The 27,041-nt window shown below is 41.7% G+C and overlaps 1 protein-coding gene across 1 annotated transcript in view; it reads left to right on the top strand.

Moving 5' to 3' along the window:
• The window catches only part of LOC126108953 (E3 ubiquitin-protein ligase MIB2), a 224,455-nt gene that overhangs the window by 111,279 nt on the left and 86,135 nt on the right, over positions 1–27,041 (top strand). The window contains exon 8 of the mRNA XM_049914336.1: positions 4,923–5,097. Coding sequence (XP_049770293.1) covers positions 4,923–5,097 — 175 coding nt within the window. The remainder of the gene's footprint in view (positions 1–4,922; positions 5,098–27,041) is intronic.

Here is a 27,041-nt window from a genome sequence, read left to right as displayed (position 1 = left end):
ATAGTATCAACTGGAGAGATCGGAGACTTATAAGGAACTTGTACCTGGGACAAAGGGTAAAGGTACGACTGAACTACGGAGAAACGAACAGTGTGGAAATAGGAAGGGGAGTGAGACAAGGATGTTGTCCGTCGCCAAGTCTCTTCAACCTGTACGGAGAAATGCTGGCGAGAGAAGCGCTGAAAGTATGCGGAAACTTCAAAGTAGGACGACGCCTCATCAACACCGTCAAGTGTGCAGACGACCTGGTAGTGCTCGCCAAAAATCAGAGACAGCTGCAACACGCGATGAACAATTTGGTGGAAACGGGAAGAAAACACGGCATGGAACTCAACATCGAAAAATCAAAAGTGATGTGCATATCAAAACGTGAGAAACATGTGAAGATAACTGTTGACAATCGGGAGCTAGAAAATGTGAATCAGTTAAAGTACCTGGGAAGTTTTACCACACCCACAGCACCAACGAAATCTGAGCAAGAATCGCCGTGGCCAAAGCTGCTTTCAACAAGAAGAGGACTCTGCTGACCAGCAAGTTGAGTTTGGCATTGAGGAAAAAACTGATAAAGTGCTGCATTTGGAACATTGTCCTGTATGGAGCAGAGACATGGACCATGAGAAAGAAGGAGAAAAAATACTTAGTGAGCTTTGAAGTGTGGTGCTGGAGGAAAATGGAAAAGATCAAGTGGACAGATCGCATAAAAAATGACGATGTACTGCGAAGAGTAGGAGAGAAGTATTCTGCGTACAATTCTTCAGAGAAAGGCCAACTGGATTGGACATGTACTTAGACACAAGGGACTCGTACATGATGCAAACTCAGAGGAAACTCACGATTAGGAAGACGAAGAATTCAACATCTGGACGACATGAAAGATGGAAGGAGATACAACAGACTGAAGGAAGAAGCTGAAGACAGGGAACAGTGGAATCAGAAATTCTCCGTACGACGACATGGACCTGCCACTAGGCAGAATGCTACATAAGAAATTGTACCATATATTTTAATGAAAATAAGATTAAAAAAAAATTACTAATGGCATGAAAATGCATATATTCACAATAAATTAAAATGTGATACAAAAAACTTCAGAACATCAAATAGAAAATAAAATTCTTTTTTTCATAGGGATTGGATACTGTTATTCTTGTATGTATTTTTTTCATTTAACAATAAGGCTTTATAGGGTAGTTATACTTCATCTTTCACTACTTGAGTGAGTGTAGATGGAAAACTATTTACTGTGTGGGTACACAACTTTACAGAAATGATGTTCAGACTTTGCATTGCAGCAGTTGCATTGTTAATATCACGACCTGCCTTTAGGTGCCAGTACTGGGTACAGCACTGTAGTGTCGAAACACGAGCGGCCGTGTGCATTGCAATTGCAGACATTCAGCACGGTTCTGGACAAGGTGAGCAACCCTATACTTATAAAAATGTTTTATCAAAACAACAGCACCATTGCTGCTGGTCCTTATAAGTATTGATGCATTAAAGGATGCAGAAAGGTCCCCTTTCCACACCACGGTTGAAGAACGTGACTGGAAAGTTGAAATTAACTGGTGATTTGTCAGTTGTTCCTGGGAAAGACCGACAGTGAATTGTGCCACAAATTGTTCTAGAAGTTACCGTCGCTATGGCTGAGACTGCTGGATGCAATGCGTGATCTTCAAGCAGTGCACGGGCTGTGTCGTGATAGCTGAACGTTCCGTGGTCCACCATTTGAAAAGCAAACAGTTGTGAAATGGTAGCCATACAAACTTCCAGGCAGTCACGGATGCGTGTGGTTGTCACATTGAGCAAAGTTTGTAATCTGGGGTGTAAATGTGGTACACAGTTAACAAATGTTACTCAGTCATGTAGAAATTAATCTTCTTCTTCTTTTTTTTCCCCAATAATTTATCCATTATCTCTCTTCTGCATGCCCTTACAAATGTTGTCACAAAATTTCAACATCCTACAATCGTTCATTTTTTGTGGGATCCCTCTTATGTAGCAGATTTTAATAAGTACTCTACACTGTCTCAAATATCCATTCATATCGCAAAATACAGAGGAATAGTGTCCTATGATTACAGCATAGTCACAACTGTAATCTGTTGACATGATCAAAAACTTTGGTGTAAGAGTTTGTGATGATTTAGAATGGAATTTTAACAGAGGCCAAGCTGTGGGTAAAATAGTTGTTGGTCCTCAGTTCCTTGGTAGATTATTGGGAAAATGCAATCAGCCAGCAAAGGAGACACAATTCACTTATTTGTCCAGTCTTAGAATATTGCTCAAATATGTGGTAATAATATAAAATACGATTAACAAGAAGAGAATAGAAGCTTTCAAAATGTGGTGCTAGAGAAGAATGCTGAAGTTTAGATGGGTAGATCACATAACTAATGAGGAGGTATTGAATAGAATTGGGGAGAAGAGGAGTTTGTGGCACAACTTGACTAGAAGAAGGGATCGGTTGGTAGGACGTGTTCTGAGGTATCAAGGGATCACCAATTTAGCATTGGAAGGCAGCGTGAAGGGTAAAAATCGTAGAGGGAGACCAAGAGATGAATACACTAAGCAGATTCAGAAGGATGTAGGTTGCAGTAGGTACTGGGAGATGAAGAAGCTTGCACAGGATAGAGTAGCATGGAGAGCTGCATCAAGGGATATTGAACTTATCAAAAGAAAGTGGTACAAATGGCTACAGGTTTGTTTTACTTATAGCAGAACGTCTTGGACACTGAAAAATGTGAACTGGAAACACTTGAGGATGTATCCCAAATATCCTCAAGATCCTCTTTACAAAGTATAGAGAATAAGTAGAAAGTGATGTTCAAATACAGCATTAGTAGTGCGCTGTTTGACACAGTCCCATCAATGGAATATCTGACGTGCATTGCTGCAAAGCAGTATGAAATGGAATGAGCGGGTACGATCGTAGTAGGGATGGCGAATGGCTGACTTGGTTTACTGGGAGAATCTTAGGGTAGTGTGGTTCATCTATAAAGAAGACAGCATGTAGAACACTAGTGCGACCCAATCTCGAGTACTGCTAGAGTGTTTGGGATCCACACCAGATCACATTAAAGGAAGACAGCGAAGCAGTTCAGAGACGGGCTGCTAGATGTTTTACCAGAAGTTTCGATCAGCATGCAGCTATTACAGAGATGCTTTGGTAACTCAAATTGGAATTCCCTAAAGGAAAAAGACATTCTTTTTGAGGAACACTGTTGAGAAAATGTAGAGAAACCGGTATTTTAAGCTGACTGCAGAAAGGTTCCAATGCTGCGAACGTATTTTTCACCACAAAGACAAGACAAGACAAGAGAAATTAGGACTAATACAGAGGTATGTTGACAGTCGTTTTTCCCCCTGTTCTACCGTATTTACTCGAATCTAAGCCGCACTTTTTTTCCGGTTTATGTAATCCAAAAAACCGTCTGCGGCTTAGAATCGAGTGCAAAGTAAGCGGAAGTTCTAAAAAATGTTGGTATGTGCCGCCACAACTAACTTCTGCCGTCGAATATATGTAGCGCTATACAGGCATGTTTTGCAGGCACAAAGATAAATACTGGTGCCAAAACCTCTGTGTCAGTAAATAAATTAAAAGAAAAGGTAGAAGAATGTAAACATTATGCCATGTATTCTTTCATGTTTGCTGCTATCTCATTTAAATCCTGTATCCCTAATAAACTACGAAACCAGAGTGAACAACAGCAAACGCAGAAGAATATAAATATCATGTCATGTTTATATCCCTATTATTCTTATGCTGAATAGTGATACAGTCAGAAACGAAGCACGGCATCTGACTTGATTTTTAAATCCAAGATGACTAATTTCTGTGCAGAATGTAATGTACTAAAGAGGTGTCTGCAAAGATTTTCAAACGGAGAAAAATTTTCGCTAAACTCTCGTTAAGAACATCTTCTATCATACCCAGTCTATTATTTTGTTCTTGTTGATCATTATCAAAGAAAGTAGCAGTGTAAGTAACAACAAATAGCATTCTTTTGCCATTGTTTCGCTTAGGAGACAATTCCTCTCTTTTTTTTTACTGTAAGCCGCGGTAGCACGCAGAAAAGCAAGCCATGCCGCGAGCAGCGACAGATCGTAAACACTCATTATCAGAATGTGACAAACATGCATGACACAGTACAGTAATGCATTTTCAGCTTAGAGTGACGTAAACACCTATAACAAAGGGAACGACACTTATCAGACAAAAGGAAAATAAGCAATTGATTCAAACCACATGAAGCACATGAAAAAGGAAGGGTACCCATATAAATACGGACGAAGCGTCTGACACATAGCAATGGCTACTTGGTATAGCTTAACTGTTAAGCTTAAGACTCGAACCAAATTACTATAGCTGTAACTTCACCCACTCGACCTAAATTGTGTCTCATGTTACAGTGGACCAACTTTGTTTCAATTTGGAGGTGCGGTCTAAGACTTTTCTCTCCACTCGAATTTCGAGTCTCAAATTTCAGGTGCGGCTTAGATTCGGGAAAATTTTTTTTCCTCGATTTCGAGTCTCATTTTTCAGGTGCGGCTTAGAATCGAGTGCGGCTTAGATTCGAGTAAATACGGTATCTGCGAGTGGAACAGGAAAGGAAACGACTTGTAGTGGTGCGAGGTACCCTCTGCCATGAACCGTATGGTGGCTTGTGTAGTATGCGTGTAGATGTACAAGATTGTAGAGATAATCTTTAGATTCTTAAGTTTTGCTGCTACAGGGACAGTGGCATTTATAGAATCGAAACAGGAAGAAGTCCTAACGTGCGGTACTGTGCTGAGACCCTTTGTGATACACTTCACAGTTGTTTGCAGAGTATGTTTGTTGTTGTGAAATTTAGTGGTCAGTAGCTGTTTCAGATGTTACATAAGCAGCATTATGCAATTACGTAAACGTCTGCTGTCATCAGGCGCTGGGGAAGCTGGGGCAGGTGACGCGCGTGTACGGAGACGGGGACCTGCGAGTCTGCGTAGACAGCGAGACGTGGACTCTGAACCCGCAGTCCGTCACGCTGGTGACTGCCGTCGACAGCGAGCTCAGCAACACGATGGGAGGCCGGAGTGCCGACAGGCAGGACCACGCCAGTGAGTACTCTGTGCGTCGGGAGTGCGCTTATCTAGCACTCGCGAGTACCGAGAGGTCGTGTGCAAATATCGAGTGAGGTCAGTGAGCCGATGTGGGGTGCCTCGGGAGGTAAAGTTTGTACCGGACCTGCATTGTGGATCGATTTGTTTACTCACTAACTGATTTCTTGTTGTGAATTATGACACAGTTGTAGAGCTTAACTTTATGCAGTGTAAATGTGAAATCAAACTAAAATGTGACACAGAAACATTGCACTTTTTTGACCTGTAGCGCTGTGGAAATGTGCTGAAGACTGTCACTTTACTAGCTGTCATCTACTCGTTAAAAAGCTGTAACAGTACTGTCGACACAGATGTCGGACGATGTACTCTTGTTGTCTGGAGGAGGATGTGACTTCAACAAAAGAGCCCCCATCCCCAGGGAACATTGGGGTACGTGGAAGTCTATCAGTGGAATAGTCAGTCATATTGACCGTATTCTAATAAATGCCCTCAGTTATAGGCGTACTATCTTAGCACCCACGATTTCGCTCGCATAGACTGTGTAGCCTGCAGAGATTTTTTTGTTTTGTTTTTATTTAATCAAATTTTGTTGTTCAGGAAGTGCAATGCCTTCTGAGCTTTTCATGATAATTAAGGCCATATAAGTGTGGTCTTTTCCAAATCTATTTCTGATCAAAAAGCAATTCTGGTAGCTGAAGTCCAAAGTTTTTGTTAGTCGTGCCCTTTGCATTCTTGTGGAGATATTTCCATAGTAACTTCCATCGCCTAACAAATATTTCTGTATATCAAACCGAGAAGGGAAATACCAGTTTTAATAAATTTAACTTTAAAATTTTTTTAATGTAACGAAATATTTTCTTAAAAATTTTCATCCTCTATTGCGCAGCCTGTGAGGGGTCGAATTTCCAGAAACACTGAAATACATATTTTTTAAATTTCTGACTGAGAAGTCGAACACTGTTCGTCGTAGATGTAGGCTTAAAGATTTTTTAGTATCATCAAACTGGATGATTTCAAACGGTTTTCTTGTTATTTTGATCGTCACTTTCTCACATATTGTCAGATTAAATTGTTGTTATGGAAGTGGTAGGGTATATGTGTAATGGATAAAATATCCCAGAACCAGAAAGTGTATTGTAGGTATATTTATCTGAGGCAGTTAAAGTTTTGAAGTCGCCCCATGGATTGGGGTGATTTCGGACACGTGTTTTTTAAATCTCTGTCCAAAGTTACAGTATATAGAGGGTGAATTCGGACAGTTACTGCGCCCCCCCCCTTTTTTTTTTTAGAGGGAGCCATTTGTTACGAATAAGTGATATGGAATGATATAATGAATTTTATATATTACAAATAAGTTTTTATTTTGAAAGAATTTAAACAAACAGTCTCTTCGTTCTCTTCTGCACGAGCTCATTTAATATTTTCGCTTAAGCGAATGGAAAGATATAATGAAATTTCTTCTCTTTGTTGCTAGGTTTATCAAGGTAGCCTTTAACTAAATATCTAATATCTAATTTAGTGAAGGGTAATCCCCAATGTGCAGCCCTCAAGATACCTTGCTTCAACATTTCTTCTTCTTCTTCTTCTTCTTCTTCTTCTTCTTTATTTAGCACTGGCTGTCCTCCCATTTTTTTTTTCAGATGTGCTTCCTGCACTTTGTTTTGTAGGGTTGATTTAGGTATACCATACAAAACACACACTTTTCTGTACGATAAATTACCACTCTGAATATCACGAACAGCTTTATGTAAAAGTTCTGGATCATAATTACACCGTACTGTAGCACCTCTCCTGCTCTTATACGTTCTCAGCATTGTCCGAAATCACCCCACACAGTACACAGTTTTACAAACCCGTCATTATTTTATAACCTTGCACAAGAAACTTGACAAACTTGGACAGAAATTGTCTCAGTGCTGTTAGCTACTGAGCATGTCGACAATTACGGTTACAATAACTTCCCACTCGGTGCAACAATAGAAAGTTTCAACTTTACGATAATGCGTGGATCTTTAACACTGAGACTTTTTCAATTATTCACCTAGGGAAACAATTGACACAAAATAAAAGTCGTGGAAAGCAATAAATGCAATCTTGTGCTTAAAATAACTGGCACACGGACGTTAAAATAAGTAACTCTTCATTTCTGTGCAGTAGGTGATCTAAATGATTAATGTAAAATCTCATATAAAGATGTGAAACAAATACTAACAAAGAGATAGAGGGGCTGGCCAGTACTTACCTCAGCTCAGTACAGCCGATTGATAACACAAAACAGAACAGAAAACCTGGGTTGTGAGTAACTGAATCCACTTTCCCTTCTTCCCTTTTTTCCCCTCTCTCCTCCCTGATGAAGGAACAAAGTTCCGAAAGCTAGGAATGTAAATTTTCTGTTCTGTTTTGTGTTATCTATCGGCTGTACTGAGCTGAGGTAAGTACTGGCCAGCCCCTCTATCTCTTTGTTAGTATTTGTTTCTGTGCAGTAGCAAAGAGCAAATAAGTCATACTGTCCGAATTTGTCCCAGTGTCCAAAATCACCCCGTTTGATGGTAATTATTTATTTTTAAAAAGCTTTCACCCACTATCCTGCCACCTTAGTGGCTGAATTTCCAAAAATGCTGAAACACACATTTTTAATTTTCTGATTGAGACACCAAATGCCTGTTTTCGTAGTTCTAGCTTCAAAATTCCCAAAACAGCAACATACTTTCAAAAAGCCTTTCATCTCCTGTTTTACCCCCTCAGGAATGGAATTTCTGACAATCCCTTCTTAAACAATGCCTACAGTATAAGATCCTCACCCTCTTCAAACTTCAAATTCCTACCCTTAACGATTTTGGGCCGGGCGATGAGTCCGTGAATCAGGCTGACCCTGTTTCGTCTCCATAGGGGTTGAATTTCCAAAAACGGTGACAGGCATATGTTTTATTTCTAACAGAGAACCCAAATACAAATTTTCATAGATTTATCTTCAGAAATGCTTCCATAGTGAAATAATTCCATACAAACTTTCATCATCCGTTTCACACCCAAAGAGGCTGAATTAATCAAAAACAAAAAAGTAAAGAAAAACCTTTGTCCTCTGTTTCACCCCCTTTTTGCTGGAATTTTGAATAATCCCTTTGTAAACGATGCCTACATTATAAGATTCACACCCTCTCCAAACTTAAAGTTTCTATGTCTAGTGGTTTGGGCTGGGCAATGATGAGTCAGTCAATCAGTCATTCAATCAGCACATTGCCTTTTGTACGTGGTGTGTCTAAGAAATTTGGTGAATGGTGTCATATCTGAATGGCAACTTGGCACATGTGTACGTGCATGAGCATGGATCTTCAGACACTTGAGAAGAAGCGATACATGGCATGCATGGCATGTGACTGGCTGTGTTAACACATTGCTACCAGCTGAACTTAGTCAATGTGAGAGGAAGTGTCACAGCACAGTGGAGCAACATGTAAACATAAAGTACTGCTACAAACTGGGGAAGACTGGAACAATGTAAGAGACGGAAGCCGTGAGCAGAAAATATGTTTACGAATACAAATGTTGATGGTGTTAGGACAGCAACCAGCCACAAATTTACTTTCAGTTCCTTTATTCAGAGGCTACCGTTACCAGTTTTGAATCGTTGTGATTCATCCTCAGACAGTTTTCATGCTTTCTTTATGACATGTGGAGTGTTTTTTACAGATTAATTGTCCTAAAATATAAATAATACATAATTATAAACATGCCACACACAGATGGTTGCATTACAGATTTTCGTTGCACGTGACTTACGTGAAACGTCAGTTTCGAGTGTTTGTTTTCATAAAATTCGTCCAGCAGATGTAAATGCATTCCCACTGCATTCTTGTTGTTCCACACGTAAATTGCTCTCACTGAACACTTAAGATTTGTCACTGAGATGATTTCTACCACACACCACATGTTTTGATACATACAAAGAGCCTACAAACATATGAGTATCACACATGCTATGATATATTGTTACATTTGACGATGATGCCCTATGTTTGGAAAGGATCATATATTCATTTACACAACTGTAATGCATTTTACACTAGTACAGAGACATTTTTTTTGTGTTGATATTGCTAAATTAATTTTAAAGTTGTAAAATAGTATATTATTTAATTATATTTAGCATCATGAGAATTATAGTAACGTATAAATTTGGTACTTGATCTACAGATAGGTTTACTAATATTATTTGCTTTGGAGGCTGGAAAGAATTTTTGGAAATTTTTCAGGAAAGGGGTGTTAGCTAACTCTGTTTGTTCGTTAAGGATGTCTCTGTACTAGTGTAAAAGGCATTACAGTTGTGTAAATGAATATATGATCCTTTCCAAACATAGGACATCATCGTCAAATGTAACGATATACCATAGCATCAGTGATACACATATGTTTGTAAGCTCTTTGTATGTATCAAAACATGTGGTGTGTGGTAGAAATCATCTCAGTGACAAATCTTAAGTGTTCAGTGAGAACAATTTACGTGTGCAACAATAAGAATGCAGAGGGAATGCATTTACATCTGCTGGACGAATTTTATGAAAACAAACACTCGAAACTGACGTTTTCACGTAAGTCACGTGCAATGAAAATCTGTAACGCAACCATCTGTGTGTGGCATGTTTATAATTATGTATTATTTATATTTTAGGACAATTAATCTGTAAAAAACACTCCACATGTCATAAAGAAAGCATGAAAACCGTCAGAGGATGAATCACAACCATCCGAAACCGGTAACGGTAGCTTTTGAATAAAGGAACTGAAAGTAAATTTGTGGCCAGTTGCTGTCCTAACACCATCAACATTTGTCTTCAAACAATAGCCACGGTCTCCATCATGTCATCATATGACAAAATTGCATGTTTACGAATGGTTTAAACGCTTCCGTGAAGGGAAGCAAACAACTGAGGATGAGGCACGTTCAGGTCAGCTATCGACAAGCAGAACCCCAGAAAAGATCGAGAAAGTGCGACAAATGCTGGCACGAGATCGGCGATGGACTCTCAGATTGATTGCGGAGGATTGGGCATTAGGAAGGACACAGTGCACACCGTCGTCCGCGATGATTTGGGTAGTGGAAGATCTGCTCCCGATTTGTGCTGCACGAGCTCACAGACGAGCAAAAAGCAAAATGGATGGAAACTTCTGATTATTTCATTTCCGTATGTGATCAGAATCCACTGCTTCTGAACACCATCGTCACGGGAGATGAGACCTGATGCTATCGGTTCGATCCGGAACCAAAACAACAATCGATGTCGTGGTGTTCGCAATCTTCCCTGCGACCAAAAAAAAGCCGTCTGCAAAAATCCGAGGTGAAATCACTGTCGATCACCTTCTACGACAAAAATGGCATCATCCTCAAGAAATTTGTCATGCCGGTGAAACCATTAATAATGCATTTTACTAGTCCGTTTCGAATCGACTGCTGCAGCATATCCCGCAGGTTTGGCCAGAGTTATACAGGACTGGAAAATGGATGCTTCTGCATGAGAATGCCCCTGCATACTGCAGGATCCGAGTGCGCCAATTCCTGGTGCAGAAGATGGTAACTGTTTTCGAACACCCTCTGTACTGCCCTGATCTGTCTCCTGTTTCCCCACTTGAAGGCAGCTGTGAAAGGTGAACGTCGTCTGGACACAAATGCCATCAGATATCGTGAGACAGCTGTTCTGCAATTGATGCCACAGGAGGCATTTGGTGATAGTTTCCAGAAGCTGTACAAACGTTGTCAAAAGTGTGTTGTAGCAGGTGGTGACTGTGTTGTAGCAGGTGGAAACTAATGTGGAGGGCAATAAAGAACATTGGTTTGTATCTCCGTTTTGTTTGATGTCTGTCAGCATTCACCAAACTTTTTAGACACACAATGTATATGGGGATGGAGCAGCAGAGGAACAAATTATGACTCAGATCAATATGTGGTAAAATAAATCTTGAGAGAGAAACTACCATTAGTAAGTAGCAGGAGACCAGAAAAGAGGATGAGCTGGTTTTAGAGAAACTTTAATTTCAAATGAAATGAAAAAATACCAACTAATGAGGTTTTTCTCTTGTTGTGGGTTGATTTTAAATGACCGCTATGTTAAGAGAAGCCAAGTCTTTACTCGTTCCTGCGTAATAACAGTTATGTTATTTTCCAAATTTCTCAGTCGCCGTCTTATTTTCTCTTGATGTTGTGGTCCTGCTATACTGTGCCACATATTTGACAGTGACTTCTTTACCAATTGCAGAGAGGTGAGGGCCATAAGAGAGCTTCTACACTTTAACAACTCACTACGAAATCACAAAAAACAGTATCCGTAATTCTATATTGAAATAAGTTCTCACCTCAAAACAACTGATAATTAACAAAGCTTTTCATACAAAATATTGTAACATAGAGTCTATATAACAACATTCAGTTTTCTTTAGTGATCTACCATTGTTGTCAGGCTGCTTTCTTCTTTGGACCCCACACCCTCGAAGCATGACTGCAAAGTGCAAATGACCTCTTACTGGCCAGTCCACAAATCAGGTCACAGTAGGTGGTCTTTATGCTTTTACTAATTAAAGTCAGTTTTTTCACACACACACACACACACACACACACACACACACACACACACACACACACACACACACCTTCACACCTTTCTTTGGTCTAGTAAAATGAAAGTACACACTAAGTAGAAAATTGAGTAACAAAGAGTAATACCTGGATTGAAAAGGCATCAAGGGATGCTGCAGAAGAAATAGTAGGTGTGAGAGAAAAACAGAAGAATCCAGGAATGGTTTGATAAAACATCGCAGTTAGTAATAGAGGAAAAGAATAGGACAAGGACAAGATTGTTAGAAATAGAAACCGGAACTAATATGTCACAATTTGGGAAATTAAGGAGGAAAGCTAACAGACTGTGCAAGAGAGGGAAAGGAGAATGGACCAAGAAGAAAGTCAAGAACTACAGAGCGAAATTAAAAAAAAAAAAAAAAATCTATTGTGCTGTAGGCAAAATAAGGAGTAGATTCCAGCCAAAAGTAAAATCGTGCTGAAGTAGAGAGAGGGAAATTGTAAGGGAGGAATAACAGATAGCAGACAGATGGGCAGAATATTTCAAGCCACTAAATACCGATGTAGAAGAAGAACAACAGACAGCTTCACCGGAAGATAGAGGGGAGCTGGAAGTAGGCAAGGATGCAAGAAAGCGAATGCTACAAGAGATTTCTGTGGCTGCCACAAGATGAAAAACAATAAAGCTCCCGGTGAAGACAGCATTATCTCTGAATTAATAAAAAGTGTTGGAGCTGCAGTAATAAGAGACTGTGCACACTAATATCAGACATATGGGAAATTGAAACCTTGCCAGACAGCTAGGAAGCTGGATTAATAATCCCCATTTACAAGTAAGGAAATGTGAAACTAAAGAGGTATACCACTACTAAGCATGCTTTAAGATATTCATAAATGTACTAAATGAAAGGATACAAAAGTAGGCACAGTTGTGGTTTTCAACCAGACAGAGCAACAACTGATCAAATACTTACAATAGGACAAATGATAGAAAAGTTCTATGGATATAATATAGATCTGCACTTACTGTTCATTAAGTTCAGACAAGCCGACAGCATAAATCACCAAGAACTACACAAGAGTGCTGACAGAAGTTGGTATATGTACTAAACTAATAAATATAATCAGAAAGCCTATTACGGAGACAATATTATGAGTAAAGATATTCAGTAGAAGTGAAAACTTTGTCTTTATTCAAAGGTGTGAAGCAAGGTGATAGGCTCTCCACTGACTTACTCAATATAGCCCTGCACAGCACAGGAAATAAAACAATAAAAGAGCCACCACACAGATAGATATGTGCATTTACTAATTGACATTGCAATTAGAAGAAATGCCAACCCACTGAAAGAAAACTACCTGGCAGTGTAAAGAGTATAATTAAAAATCAGCTTCATAGTAAATTACGAGGGTTGGAACTTAAATAGTGGCAATTATTTATTCACAACCGATACAAAAGAGTTACATGTTTGCTCCGGTTACTGTCCTTCAAAGTTGTCACCAGCGTTGTATAGACCACTTTGCCAGTGATGTGGAAGGCGTAGTGTACCATTAGTGGAGCCTGTTCTGTCGATGGTGCGAATGAAGCCGTGTACTGCCTGTCGAATTTCTAGAACAGTTCTCAAGTGAATGCCATGAAGTGGTTCCTTCATCTTTAGAATCAAATCAAAGTCACAAGGACTTAAGTCCGGGGAGTATGGTGGGTGGTACAGTACTTCCCAGTCCCATCAACCGAACAGGGCAGCCACAGCTTGCACTGTATGTGCTCGCACATTGTCGTGCACAATGATGAGTAGGTTGCTCAGAAAGTGTTGTCACTTCTTTTGCAAAGCTGCTCGCAGGTGATGCTGTAACAGTAATACTGTGCATTGACGGTCTGCTGTGGAGGAACATAATGCGTTAGGATAACACCGTAACAGCCGTACACGAGAATTACCATAACTTCCACCATACTGGGGCTCTGGCGCACTTTCGACTTTCGCGGCGACCCATAATGAAGCCATTCGTCGGATTGGCGTTTTAGTTTTGGCTCGTACGATGTGGTCCACGTCTCGTCCAGTGTTACGATACGGTGTAAGAAAGCCTCTCCTTCGCACTCTTAGCACTCCAGGTGCATCCGAGCAGTGTCGTAATGCATCCATTTCTGCATTTCTGTCAAGTCGTAAGGAACCCATCGCGATGCAATTTTTCGCATGTGCCCAAGCGTTTGAGATGTTTATATTTTCCCACCTCCGCATTGCAAATGTTTTGAATGAAATGCCCAGTCGATGCGCTGTTGTTTTCACATCGATTCTACCGACATTGAGAGTTGTTTGGTTCTCAGGGTTTTGTAACATTCCTGGATTCGTGTCTCGTCGCTGTGCAGCCTATGAAAAGGATTGCGGAAGTCTCCCAAATAAATTCCAAAGTACAGTGCAGTTTTAATACTAATATATTTCCGGGACTCTGGTGTCCGAGCCTGGTGAACTGTACCGGTTACATCACATGTACACAAAGTTGACATCAAACGACACAGAGTTCACAACAATCAACAAACGAGTGAGCCTACAATTCATTTGCTCGCAACCCTAGCCAGAAAATGAGTGCCCCAAGGCACCTGCGTGGCCTCTATTTGTACTTCTGTTAACAATTACCTACAATGAAAATTACAATTTTATGTAAAATCACAATTAAAAGTTAAACCGAATAAGAGCTACACATTGCTAAAAATTTACAATCTCAGTGCTGAACAAGGTGAACCTATTTTCAACTTGGTTACGAGTTAATATAACATTTTCTGACTAATTATGTTACAGGTAGCAATTACATTTCTAAATTTGTTTATAACAAATCAACTAGTGCCTGAATTTTAGTGCTAACATATATCGGAGATTCAATTAACGTGCTTTATTTATATGTTCTATTTAATTTGCTGTAGTAATTTTATACTGATAGGTTTACTGGTACATCCTGACAGTGTGCTACATTTCTTTCGATTATTTACAGTATTAATTTCACATTTATATTGTGTTTCTCACATAAGAACAATGTTAATCAGCAAAGCATCGTTTTTGAATTATATGTATACTGAAATAGTGGTTATTTTTGTATGTAATGGACAATTTGGACTGGTGTTCATCTTTAATGCTCTCAGAGGGATTCTGATAGGTAGCAATGAGATACAGTAATATTTCACGTTCCTTTAGGATGTAAAGCACAGTCGTATCCAGTAATCCGATTTCTTGGGTGAGCTCACAAATTGTATGGCTTCGATCACTGTCCACTAAAGTGGCAATAGCATGCACATCTTCTTCAGAGACTCTAGAATGACCTGCACGATGCGTGTCTGCCACAGTTTGATTACCTTCATTGACGGCTTTTACCCAGTGTGCCACTGTTGTGTACGGCAGTGTCGATTCCCCGCACGCCTCTTGAAGACCTTGATGACACTGTCGTGCTGTACGACCTCTGGCACATTCAGTCTCGATCAAACTCCGTTGTTCCTGTTTCGAAAATATAGTGACACCGTTACGTTAGACCGCTCGCTCACAAGTGACTGTTTTTCCCTCAATTGTGTGCACGCCGGTGACGTGGGGCGGGCGAGTCCATTTGCTCGGAGGTAAGGTAGGTATGTCGACGATGTGTGCTATCAGGGCAATAGTAGATTCCATTGCGTAGTGTCCCCAAAGCAGTGTTGCCACTGAAGTTCCAACCTAAGTAAAATAAAAAAAAAAGGTGGTAATGTCACATTCTGAGGTCAGAAGAATCACTAAAAATCTAAATATAAGTGTTTCAAAGGATGTCCTCTTTTAATCACTTTGGAGCTTTAATATCAAACAATGACAGCATTGGAAAGGCTATATGAGAAAGGATACAAGCAGGAAATAGAGCTACAACTATTCAGAAACAGCCTTCCTTCAAAAAGAGTCAAACTCTCAGTATATAGCTCTCCAGTTCATCCAGTTGACATGTATGGAGCCGAGATATGGATGCTGACAGAAGATGACAGAAATGCTTTAAGAAACTGTGCAGGAAAAGTAGTGCACAAAATTTATGCCCCAAGAAGGGAAGAAGGCTGGAGGACACACTATCACTCCGAGCTACAAGCATTGATACGAGAAAGAGATGCAGTAAAATTTGTCAAGCCATGACTAATACAAAAGCTAGGACGAATGGAGAGAATGGTGGAGAATAGAATACAAAAGAAAACAATGAAAGGTGTGATCCATGCTACTTGACATAAAGGGAGACCTACAAGAAAGGGGGTTGATGACGTAGTAGATCATCTCACCACCATGAGAGTCCCAGGGTGGAAGAGAGCTGCAAAAAGCTGAGAATCATGGAGGAAAATAAAAAGCAAAAAAAAATTAGTGGGTTCCCAGCCCACTCAGGACGCATTGTTGCAACAGTGCATATGGCATACAGGAATTGGTTATACACTACTGGCCATTAAAATTGCTATACCACCAAGATGACATGCTACAGACGCGAAATTTAAACGACAGGAAGAAGATGCTGTGATATGCAAATGATTAGCTTTTCAGAGCATTCACACAAGGTTGGCGCTGCTGGCGACACCTACAACGTGCTGACATGAGGAAAGTTTCCAACCGATTTCTCATACACAATCAGCAGTTGACCGGCGTTGCCTGGTGAAACCTTCTGATGCCTCGTGTAAGGAGGAGAAATGCGTACCATCACATTTCCGACTTTGATAAAGGTTGGATTGTAGCCTATAGCGATTGCAGTTTATCGTATCGTGACATTGCTGCTCGTGTTGGTCGAGATCCAATGACTGTTAGCAGAATATGGAATCAGTGGGTTCAGGAGGGTAATTGGGAACGCCGTGCTGGATCTCAATGGCCTCATATCACTAGCAGTCGAGATGACAGGCATCTTGAAACTTCCTGGCACATTAAAACTGTGTGCTGGACCAAGACTCGAACTCGGGACCTTTGCCTTTCACGGGCAAGCTGTGAGGATGGGGCATGAGTCGTGCTTGGGTAGCTCAGTTTGCCTGCGAAAGGCAAAGATCCCGACTTCGAGTCTCGGCCTGGCACACAGTTTTACTCTTCCAGGAAGTTTCATATCAGTGCACACTCTGCTGCAGAGTGAAAATTTCATTCTAGACAGGCATCTTATCCGCACGGCTGTAACAGATCGTGCAGCCACATCTCGATCCCTGACTCAACAGATGGGCACATTTGCAAGACGAAAACCATCTGCACTAACAGTTTGACGACTTTTGCAGCAGCACAGACTATCAGCTTGGAGACCATGGCTGTGGTTACCCCTGACACTGCATCACAGACAGGAGCACCTGAGATGGTGTACTCGACGACGAACCTGGGTGCACAAATGGCAAAACGTCATTTTTTCGGATGAATCCAGGTTGTGTTTACAGCATCACTATGGTCGCACCCGTGTCTGGCAACATCGCGGTGCACGCACATTGGATACGTGTATTCGTCATCGCCATACTGGCGTATCACCCAGTGTGATGGTATGGGTTGCCATCGGTTACATGTCACGGTCACCTCTTGTCTGCATTGACGGCACTCTGAACAGTGGACGTTACATTTCATATGTGTTACGAACTGTGGCTCTACCCATCATTCGACCCCTGCGAAACCCTACATTTCAGCAGGATAAAGCACGACCGCATGTTGCAGGTCCTGTACGGGCCTTTCTGGATACAGAAAATGTTAAACTGCTGCCCTGGCAAGCACATTCTGCAGAACTCTCACCAATTGAAAATGTCTGGTCAATGGTGGCCGAGCAACGGGCTCATCACAGTACGCCAGTCACTACTCTTGATGAACTGTGGTATCATGTTGAAGCTGCATGGGCTGCTGTACCTGTTCACGCCATCCGAGCTCTGTTTGACTCAATGCCCAGGCGTATCGAGGGCGTTACTACGACCAGAGGTGGTTGTTCTGGGTACTGATTTCTCAGGATGTATGCACCCAAATTGCATGAAAATGTAATCACACGTCAGTATAATATATTTGTCCAATGAATACCCGTTTATCATCTGCATTTCTTCTTGGTGTAGCAATTTTAATGGCTAGTAGTGTATTCACAGATCAATAACACAAGCAATTCTGAGGTACCAGGTATTGCCCCGTGCAGAAGCACCCGTACCGATACGTGGTGTTGCCTCCACACGCCGCAGTGCAGGCGCTGACTCTGCCGTCCTGTCGATCGTGCAGACGGCGAATACTGTCCCAGAATATGTTACGCCGGACCCGATAGACCTGTTTGCGTAATTCTGTGAGATCGGTCGATGAGTCGCACGAGTCAGTTCTCGGCACATAGTCAGTCACACGAGCTCGATTGGAGACAGGTCTGGAGATTGTGCTGGCCTGGGAAGTTGCTCACGTCTTGCAGAACGTGTAGAGTTTTACGGGCAGTGTGCGAGCGAGCATTATCCTGTCGGAACGACACGTCACCCTACCGTTGCAACGGTAGCCAGAGAATGGGTCTGACAACATTCTGCAGGAACCGAGCACTGGTTAGCATCCCTTCCAGAAACACCGACGGTGAACAAGTTTTGTAGCTGATCGCACCCCAGACCGTGAGGCCTGCGGTGGGGCCAGTGTGTCTCGAATGCACTCTGAGACGGCACTCACCGGGTCTACATCATACGCAGAAACGACCGTTACTTGCTTGCAGGCAGAATCTGCTTTCATGCCTGAGGACCACAACGTGCAATTTCCGCTTCCAAGTGACCCTCTGACAGCACCAGCGATGTTGTGGCACGGGCGGAAGACAGGCTGGAAGTGTACGTGCCCGTAGTCACACAACTAATAAGCAGAATGAGATTTTCACTCTGCAGCGGAGTGTGTGCTGATATGAAGCTTCCTGGCAGATTAAAACTGTGTGCTGGACCGACTCGAACTCGGGACCTCTGCCTTTCGCAGGCAATTGCTCTACCGACTGAGCTACCCGAGCACGACTCACGCCCCGTCGTCACAGCTTCACATCTGCCAGTACCTCGTCTCCTACCTTCCAAACTTTACAGATGCTCTCCTGCGAACCTTGCAGAACTAGCACTCCTTAAAGAAAGGATATTGCGGAGGCATGGCTTAGCCACAGCCTGGGGGATGTTTTCAGAATGAGATTTTCACTGTGCAGCGGAGTGTGCACTGATATGAAGCTTCCTGGCAGATTAAAACTGTGTGCCGGACCGAGACTTGCCTTTTGGAAGGTAGGAGACGAGGTACTGGCAGAAGTAAAGCTGTGACGGGGTGTATACGACCCGGGACAACCGGGAAATCCTGGAAAAACACGGGAATTTTTTCATCCGGGGAAAAAATGGAGAAAAACCCAGGAATTTTTCGGACTTCTGGGAATTTTTCATTGTTTTAGCATTCACTTACATTTTTGTAATTTTGACTGCAGAATTGATTCTCTAGCAAAGAATGTTATTGTATCCTCCTACTGGAGAATGATACTGCAGCAATAAAATATAAACGAGAGGAAAAAAATAAAACTGTAGTGGCAAAGGAAATGTGCAATTTACAACAACAAAACACCGTGCACACACAAGCGTCTGCAAATAGCAAAACTATGTCAAAGGCCGTAGGGTGCAGACTGTAATTCTTCGTAACAATAAACTGCTTGCCATGAGTATGAAGTCACAACTGTTCATGTTAGGTTCGTTTGACCAATTCCTAGCGGTCTGTTGCGCATGCGCATTTGTCTCGCGTATAAGCAGTACCTTCTCCCGCTACTTGAAGTTTGGCTGTCAGCTGTATTGGTAGTAGCAGCAAGCAGCCAGATGCAAACGAGAAAAATTTTTCTCCCGCGCCCTAGCTGCCAGATTCACGCTTGCACAGAGTTGTCCGAGTTGTAGTGGGGAGGGGGTTAACCTCCACGTGAACCGTGTTTACGTTAAGTGATTTCGCTGCTTCTCTTAGTGTACAGCTCCCACGTCAAATGAAAACAAAACGGATTTCTGTGGCCGGGAGCTATCAAGTGAATTAAAATACATTCACATAATTACGGAGGGCAAAAATATATTATTAATTTCAGTTTTCTGATTGTATTTTATTTCCAAGTTAGTAGCAATCAAGCATTAATCGCCTTGCAGAACAGTGAAGTTATTTTTGCAAGTTTGCTAAAGAAATTTGGCTTTATTAATCTTTCCGCTGAGGCAATCATTTTATTTGAAACGAAGTGTTTCTTTCTACAGTATTGCCTAGTTCCAAATGTTCGCTGAATTTCAAGTGCACATTATCATCTTCTGCCATATATGGCATTATGCCACAATAAAGAACCAAAAATGAGATCGCAGAGTACTGGTACTCCAAGAAAATTTACATCCCAAAAACCACACTGAAAAGCTTAATATCAGATGGGACCTAGTTCATTGTGAATCTGAAAAAAGCCAATTTGCACTTCAAGCCAAATTATGCATTTTAGTATGGTTTACGAAATTCCGATGCTCTTTAGAGTATCCTCTGATGCCCTGTTTCTTTTATCATGTAATGTAAGCTCTGTTAGTGCTTTATACACACGAACATGCGGGCTTCCTAAACCACTACAGTTGTACACGCACAATAATGCCTGTTTTCTGGCACTCTCTGGCAACTGGTAAATCGAACCTATTTCTGACAGTCTCCAGATGGTATTGCGAACGGTGTTTAGAAAAGCATTACTTTCAAAGTAAAGTTCTTTTTAGGGAAGATGAATTATGTTACGTGTGAGAAAGTGGAATGGATATCTAAATCACAGAGTGTTCGAAACTGAACAGTTCGAGGACCAGCCACTTACAAGAATTTCCAACCGAGACATTTATGTCAGAATTTTAAATTTACTGGCACATTTGTGTGATGTATATTAAGTATAACACACGCAAAAAAAAAAAAAAAATAAATAAATAAATATTACATGTGAAAGCTTAGCTTCTGTTGTAGCGTGTTAATCTTAGAGACCAAAATTATATGTGAAAGCTTAGCTTTTCTTGTAGATACATGGTACTGTGTACATTAATGTAAACTGTTAACTTTTCCTCCTGCGTGTTCGTGCTATGTAACCAGTGATCTTGCTATTGGCTGACTATAACACGTGTCCTATGCTCTGAATAGCTGCTATCATCGGCTGGCGAGATCTCGTGGCTTGAGATATGACTCGCTTACAAAAGGACATCGCAACCTCGGTTTCAACACTCCAGAAACTAACGCGCTGTGTTTGGTGCAATTCATGTTTATACTTTCGTAGTACGAAAATATGCAGCGTATATGTTGCTTCAAATCAAAGTCTTTCCAAAACTTCTCTCCTTTATTTTATTAAGTCTCTCCAAAACTTCTCTGCCCCGTCTTTTCTGTTTTTTGCCGGGAAGTTCTAGGCGATTGTATGAAACGTTAACCATTCAAAGGATTGATATGTTTTACAGTTGCGAGGGAAAATCTATGGAAAACCTACTGTCGCTTAGCACAGAAAAAGTGTATTTTCACCCGGGAAAAAGCATATTTTTAAACGGAATATCTGGGAGAAATCCGGGAATGATCTGGGAATTTTTTTTCCTTGTCCCCGTATACATCCTGTGTGACGACGGGGTGTGAGTTGTGCTCGGGTAGCTCAGATGGCAGAGCACTTGCCCGCGAAAGGCAAAGGTCCCGAGTTCGAGTCCCGGTCCGGCACACAGTTTTAATCTGCCAGGAAGTTTAAACTAATAAGCAGCTCGCAACAGTTTGTGTTGTCACGTCTGGGCTCACATGCCCTCTTACTGTGTTGTGATAGCTGTACGACGTGCCACCACTGCTCTTACAATATGAAGATCCTGACAGGCACCTGTGTTGTTTGGATATCCAGAACCTTGTCTAAGGGTGGGAGAATGCTTATGTGACCACGGGTACCAGAACTGTTGCACAACTGACCCAGCACATCCAACTCATATAGCAATTCTCCAAAAGAACCATTACACTTCTCACTTCTCAAAAGGCACTATTTGACCACTTCAAAACTCGCTCGTTTGGCTGTAGGAAACATGAGTGAATCTTTGTGGCACAGCTGCCTGCTCTTTTCACACATTCACACTACATCGAGTCTTCTGGATGTGAGCATTCCCTATTAAAGGGAAGGCACAGATGACCTCAGATAGTTATGCCACTACACTGTCTGGTGGTGAACAGTGCTGAAACCATTATCAGTCTGTCTAATATCGCCTAGGTAGCACATGCTGTCATGAGATGAAAATTGACCTCATCTTTCCAGATGTATTTTTTTTTTCCAGCAGTGTAGTTGAAGAGGCAACCCTTACCAAGGGCTGTAGCACTGAAAAAGAAGAAATGCACTGTCCTACTTCACTTTTAATGTCTGTGAGCACGTGAACTACTATAATGGCTAGTGTAATGATTGGGTGTCACTTCTGTTGATTTTTGCGGATTTACGCCTGTGTAGTCCTGGACATTGAAAGCCCCACACCACCGTACCATAGCGTGTCACTAGAGGAGCGAAAAGAAAATTGTACAGCCTGTGAAAATGGAGATTGGTTGCCCCTTCCAATTTTGGCTCCTCTAGAGGATGCTGAAGTAGTGTGGATGTGGCATTTCAGAGTACAACAGGACAGTATCAGCTTTCATTTTTTGTTTTTGTTAAGCTGACTTCTTAATGTGGCAGTGAACAATAATGTCAGATACATTGTAATAAAGACCAGTTGGTGTAAATTGATCCCTGACAGTTGCAGAGGGCTTCGCATGTGTACCTCAACCGATCACACAAACGGATTTAGTAAATTTCACTGTCACAACTGTGTAGATGGCTATTGTTTTCACCTGCAGCTGTTTGCGCTGCACACTTGAAGACTGGCAACTGTGCTCCAGGTTGTCTTGTGGATCATCTTACAGCGTCTCGACTGTAGCCTTTGTTATGTGAACCTGATTCATTGAGACATTTGTTGCAGCGTTTGGTGAACTTTGAAATTCTACAATCAAAGTAGAATTTTACCACATACACTGGTTTTGTGCAGAAGGGTTTGTGGCAAAAAACTGCAGAGCTCTTGAAATCCATTGCAAACTTTATGAAGTTTGTGGGCCAAATGTAATCTCTGACATCCACAGGCCGTAGGGTTACCTTTCAAAAATACACTTCTACCTTCAATCAGTCTGTAAAAATGATCCTCTAACAAGAGAATCATTTTGTCTGTCTGTCTGTCTGTCTGTCTGTCCGTCCGTCTGACTGACTGTTCGAAACCTGTTTCTCGGGAAGGGGTAAATGTATCCAAGATTTTAAACATGGCTGAAACAGCAACTGTAGAAATTCTTCACGGTAAATGATGACAGCCAAAACAGTTGCAGGATAAATATTTAATAATATTCTACATATTTTTGATGTTTGCTGTTTGTGGTTTTTGATGTGTATGTGTGGTTGTTTTTATTCACGACAGATGATTTCGTTTTACTTTAACATTTTGGTTGTTTTCGCTAGTATGTATTTTACCATTTAAGTTATGCGAGATTCTCGTGCATAACACTAGTGCCCTCTCTCATTAGATGTGTTCCGTAGCACAAGCTTCATCTGCTTGACACTAGGACACAGATAAATTGGTTTGGTTTCATATTTCCTATTTTACGTAGATGTTTTTAAATGGTTCTGATATGTTTCATTTATTAAGACAGAAGGTTTGAATTAGCACAACTTTCAACAATTTTGATGCACATGTGTATGTATCCATGGATTTTAATGTACGCGAGTGTCTGGCACTTACCACAAGTGCCGTCTCTTGGCGAAACTGTCTGCCCTAGGGCTTTCACACCCTCGTCATGACAGTTCGTAGGCGAAGTACTGATGCTAAGCTGTGTTCACATCGATACTCTGTCTGTAATCATCTTGTATAAATGGAGATGATGTTTTAACTACTGACGACACCTTTGGCACAATTGTTTTATGAATCTCCATTGCAGGATGTAATTTTAGTAAGTGACTTAATGTTTTTGTGCCTGTAATACTCTGGTAATTTTATAGTTACTTAAGCTATAGTGTTTTATCTGTCTCATTTCCGATGCTAAGTTTTTGATAATGAAAGTGTCTTCCTGTTCAGGGTATTTTACTTCTGATGAAGGTATATTTAGATATATCGAAATTGTGGTCAAGAATTTTTAATAATCTTTATCCTGCAACAGTTTTGGCTGTCATCATTCACCATGAAATAAATGTATCCAGTTGAAATTTATGTTAAATATTAAGGTCTGTGGTCCATTGGTGCTGCAAAAACTGAAGCATCTATATGAATGGAATCAAAAGATATGGCCATTTATGTAACACATTTTGATACTTACAAACTCAGTCATCAAAACCTACTGGGTGCTTCCCCCTTCACCAACAATCATGAAATTTGCCAAGAAGCTAGGTTCACACTGCAACCAAAGGAAAGAATATGAAAATCATAAATTTCTATTATCACATGGAAAAAACCGTTTTTTCTCATTTGTTATTAAACTGTTTGCCACCTATCTGTCTATCAATTTGAAATTTATATCATATACTGAGATCCGTAGCCCTCTGGTGGTGCAAAAATGTTAAGCATCCAAGTTAATGCAGTCAAATTGTATGGCAGTTTATGTCTCACATTTTGATTCTCGCAAACCCACTTGTTAAAACCTAATAGGGTACTTGCCATTGGTGTAGAATTGTGAAATTTGGCAAAAGGTATGGTTCAACAGTACAAGTAAAGAAAAGAAATTGTAAAATTGTTAATTTAAAATTATATCACATGAATAAATATATATCTCCAAACGAAAGTGTTGGTATGTTGATAGAGACACTGACACACACACACACACACACACACACACACACACACACACACACACACACACACACACACACACAAATTCAAGCTTTCACAACCCACGGTTGCTTCATCAGGCAAGAGGGAAGGAGAGGGAAAGACGAAAGGATGTGGGTTTTAAGGGAGAGGGTAAGGAGTCATTCCAATCCTGGGTTGTGGGTTGTGAAAGCTTGAATTTTCTGTGTGTGTTTGTGTTTGTCAGTGTCTCTATCAACATACCAACACTTTTGTTTGGTAAGTTACATCATCTTTGTTTTTAGATATTACACCAACAACCTGAAAACAGCTTTCGCATCCCGCAGCTACCCTCCTGACCTGGTACAGAAGCAAATAACCAGAGCCACTTCCTCATCCCCTCAAACCCAGAACCTCCCACAGAACCACCCCAAAAGTGCCCCACTTGTGACAGGATACTTCCCAGGACTGAATCAGACTCTGAATTTGGCTCTCGAGCAGGGATACGACTTCCTCAAATCCTGCCCTGAAATGAGATCCATCCTTCACAAAATCCTCCCCACTCCACCAAGAGTGTCATTCTGCCGTCCACCTAACCTTCGTAACCTCTCGGTTCATTCCTAGGAAATCCCCAAACCACCTTCCCTACCCTCTGGCTCCTACCCTTGTAACCGCCCCCGGTGTAAAACCTGTCCCGTGCACCCTCCCACCACCACCTATTCCAGTCCTGTAACCCGGAAGGTGTACACGATCAAAGGCAGAGCCACGTGTGAAAGCACCCACGTGATTTACCAACTGACCTGCCTACACTGTGACGCTTTCTATGTGGGAATGACCAGCAACAAACTGTCCATTCGCATGAATGGACACAGGCAGACAGTGTTTGTTGGTAATGAGGATCACCCTGTAGCTAAACGTGCCTCGGTGCACGGCCAGTACATCTCGGCACAGTGTTACACTGTCTGGGTTATCTGGATACTTTCCACTAACACCAACCTGTCAGAACTCCGGAGATGGGAACTTGCCCTTCAATATATCCTCTCTTCCCGCTACCCACCAGGTCTCAACCTCTGCTAATTTCAAGTTGCCGCCCCCGTACATCACTTGTCACTCAACAACATCTTTGCCTCTGTGCTTCCGCCTCGACTGACATCTCTGCCCACCTTTGCCTTTACATATGTCTGCTTGTGTCTGTATATGTGCGGATGGATATGTGTGTGTCTGTGTCTGTGTGTGTGTGTGTGTGTGTGTGTGAGAGAGAGAGAGAGAGAGAGAGAGAGAGAGAGAGAGAGAGAGAGAGAGTGTGAGTGTATACCTGTCCCTTTTTCCCCCTAAGGTAAGTCTTTCCGCTCCCAGGATCGGAATGACTCGTTACCCTCTCCCTTAAAACCCACATCCTTTCGTCTTTCCCTCTCCTTCCCTCTTTCCTGTTGAAAAAACCTTAGGTTGCGAAAGCTCGAATTTTGTGTGTGTGTGTGTGTTTGTGTGTCCATCAACATACGAACGCTTTCATTTGGTAAGTTACATCACCTTTGTTTTCAGATATATTTTTCCCATGTGGAATGTTTCCCTCTATTATTTTATATATATAGAGGGAAACATTCCACGTGGGAAAAATATATCTGAAAACAAAGATGATGTGACTTACCAAACAAAAGTGCTGGCAGGTAGATAGACACACAAACATACACACAAAATTCAAGCTTTCGCAACCAACGGTTGCTTCGTCAGGAAAGAGGGAAAGACGAAAGGATGTGGGTTTTAAGGGAGAGGGTAAGGAGTCATTCCAATCCCGGGAGTGGAAAGACCTACCTTAGGGGGAAAAAAGGACAGGTATACACTTGCACACACACATATCCATCCGCACATACACAGACACAAGCAGACATTTGTAGAGGCAAAGAGTTTGGGCAGAGATATCAGTCGAGGCGGAAGTACAGAGGCAAAGATGTTGTTGAAAGACATGTGAGGTATGAGCGGCTGCAAATTGAAATTAGAAATTAACGGAGATTGAGGCCTGGCAGATAACGAGAAGAGAGGATATACTGAAAGGCAAGTTCCCATCTCCGGAGCTCTGACAGGTTGGTGTTAGTGGGAAGTATGCAGATAACCCGGACGGTGTAACACTGTGCCGAAATGTGCTGGCCGCGCACCGAGGCATGTTTAGCCACAGGGTGATCCTCATTACCGACAAACACTCTGCCTGTGTCCGTTCGTGCAAATGGACAGTTTGTTGCCAGTCATTCCAACATAGAAAGCGTCACAGTGTAGGCAGGTCAGTTGGTAAATCACATGGGTGCTTTCACACGTGGCTCTGCCTTTGATCGTGTACACCTTCTGGGTTACAGGACTGGAGTAGGTGGTGGTGGGAGGGTGCACGAGACAGGTTTTACACCGGGGGCGGTTACAAGGGTAGGAGCCAGAGGGTAGGGAAGGTGGTTTGGAGATTTCATAGCGAAGAACTAAGAGGTTACGAAGGTTAGGTGGACGGCGGAAAGACACTCTTGGTGGAGTGGGGAGGATTTTGTGAAGGATGGATCTCATTTCAGGGCAGGATTTGAGGAAGTCGTATCCCTGCTGGAGAGCTACATTCAGAGTCTGATCCAGTCCCGGAAAGTATCCTGTCACGAGTGGGGCACTTTT

Source organism: Schistocerca cancellata, chromosome 11, assembly GCF_023864275.1.
Source record: "Schistocerca cancellata isolate TAMUIC-IGC-003103 chromosome 11, iqSchCanc2.1, whole genome shotgun sequence".
Classification (NCBI taxonomy): domain Eukaryota; kingdom Metazoa; phylum Arthropoda; class Insecta; order Orthoptera; family Acrididae; genus Schistocerca; species Schistocerca cancellata.
Note: the sequence above shows the minus strand (reverse complement) of the source record. Positions and strands in the feature narration are given on the sequence as shown.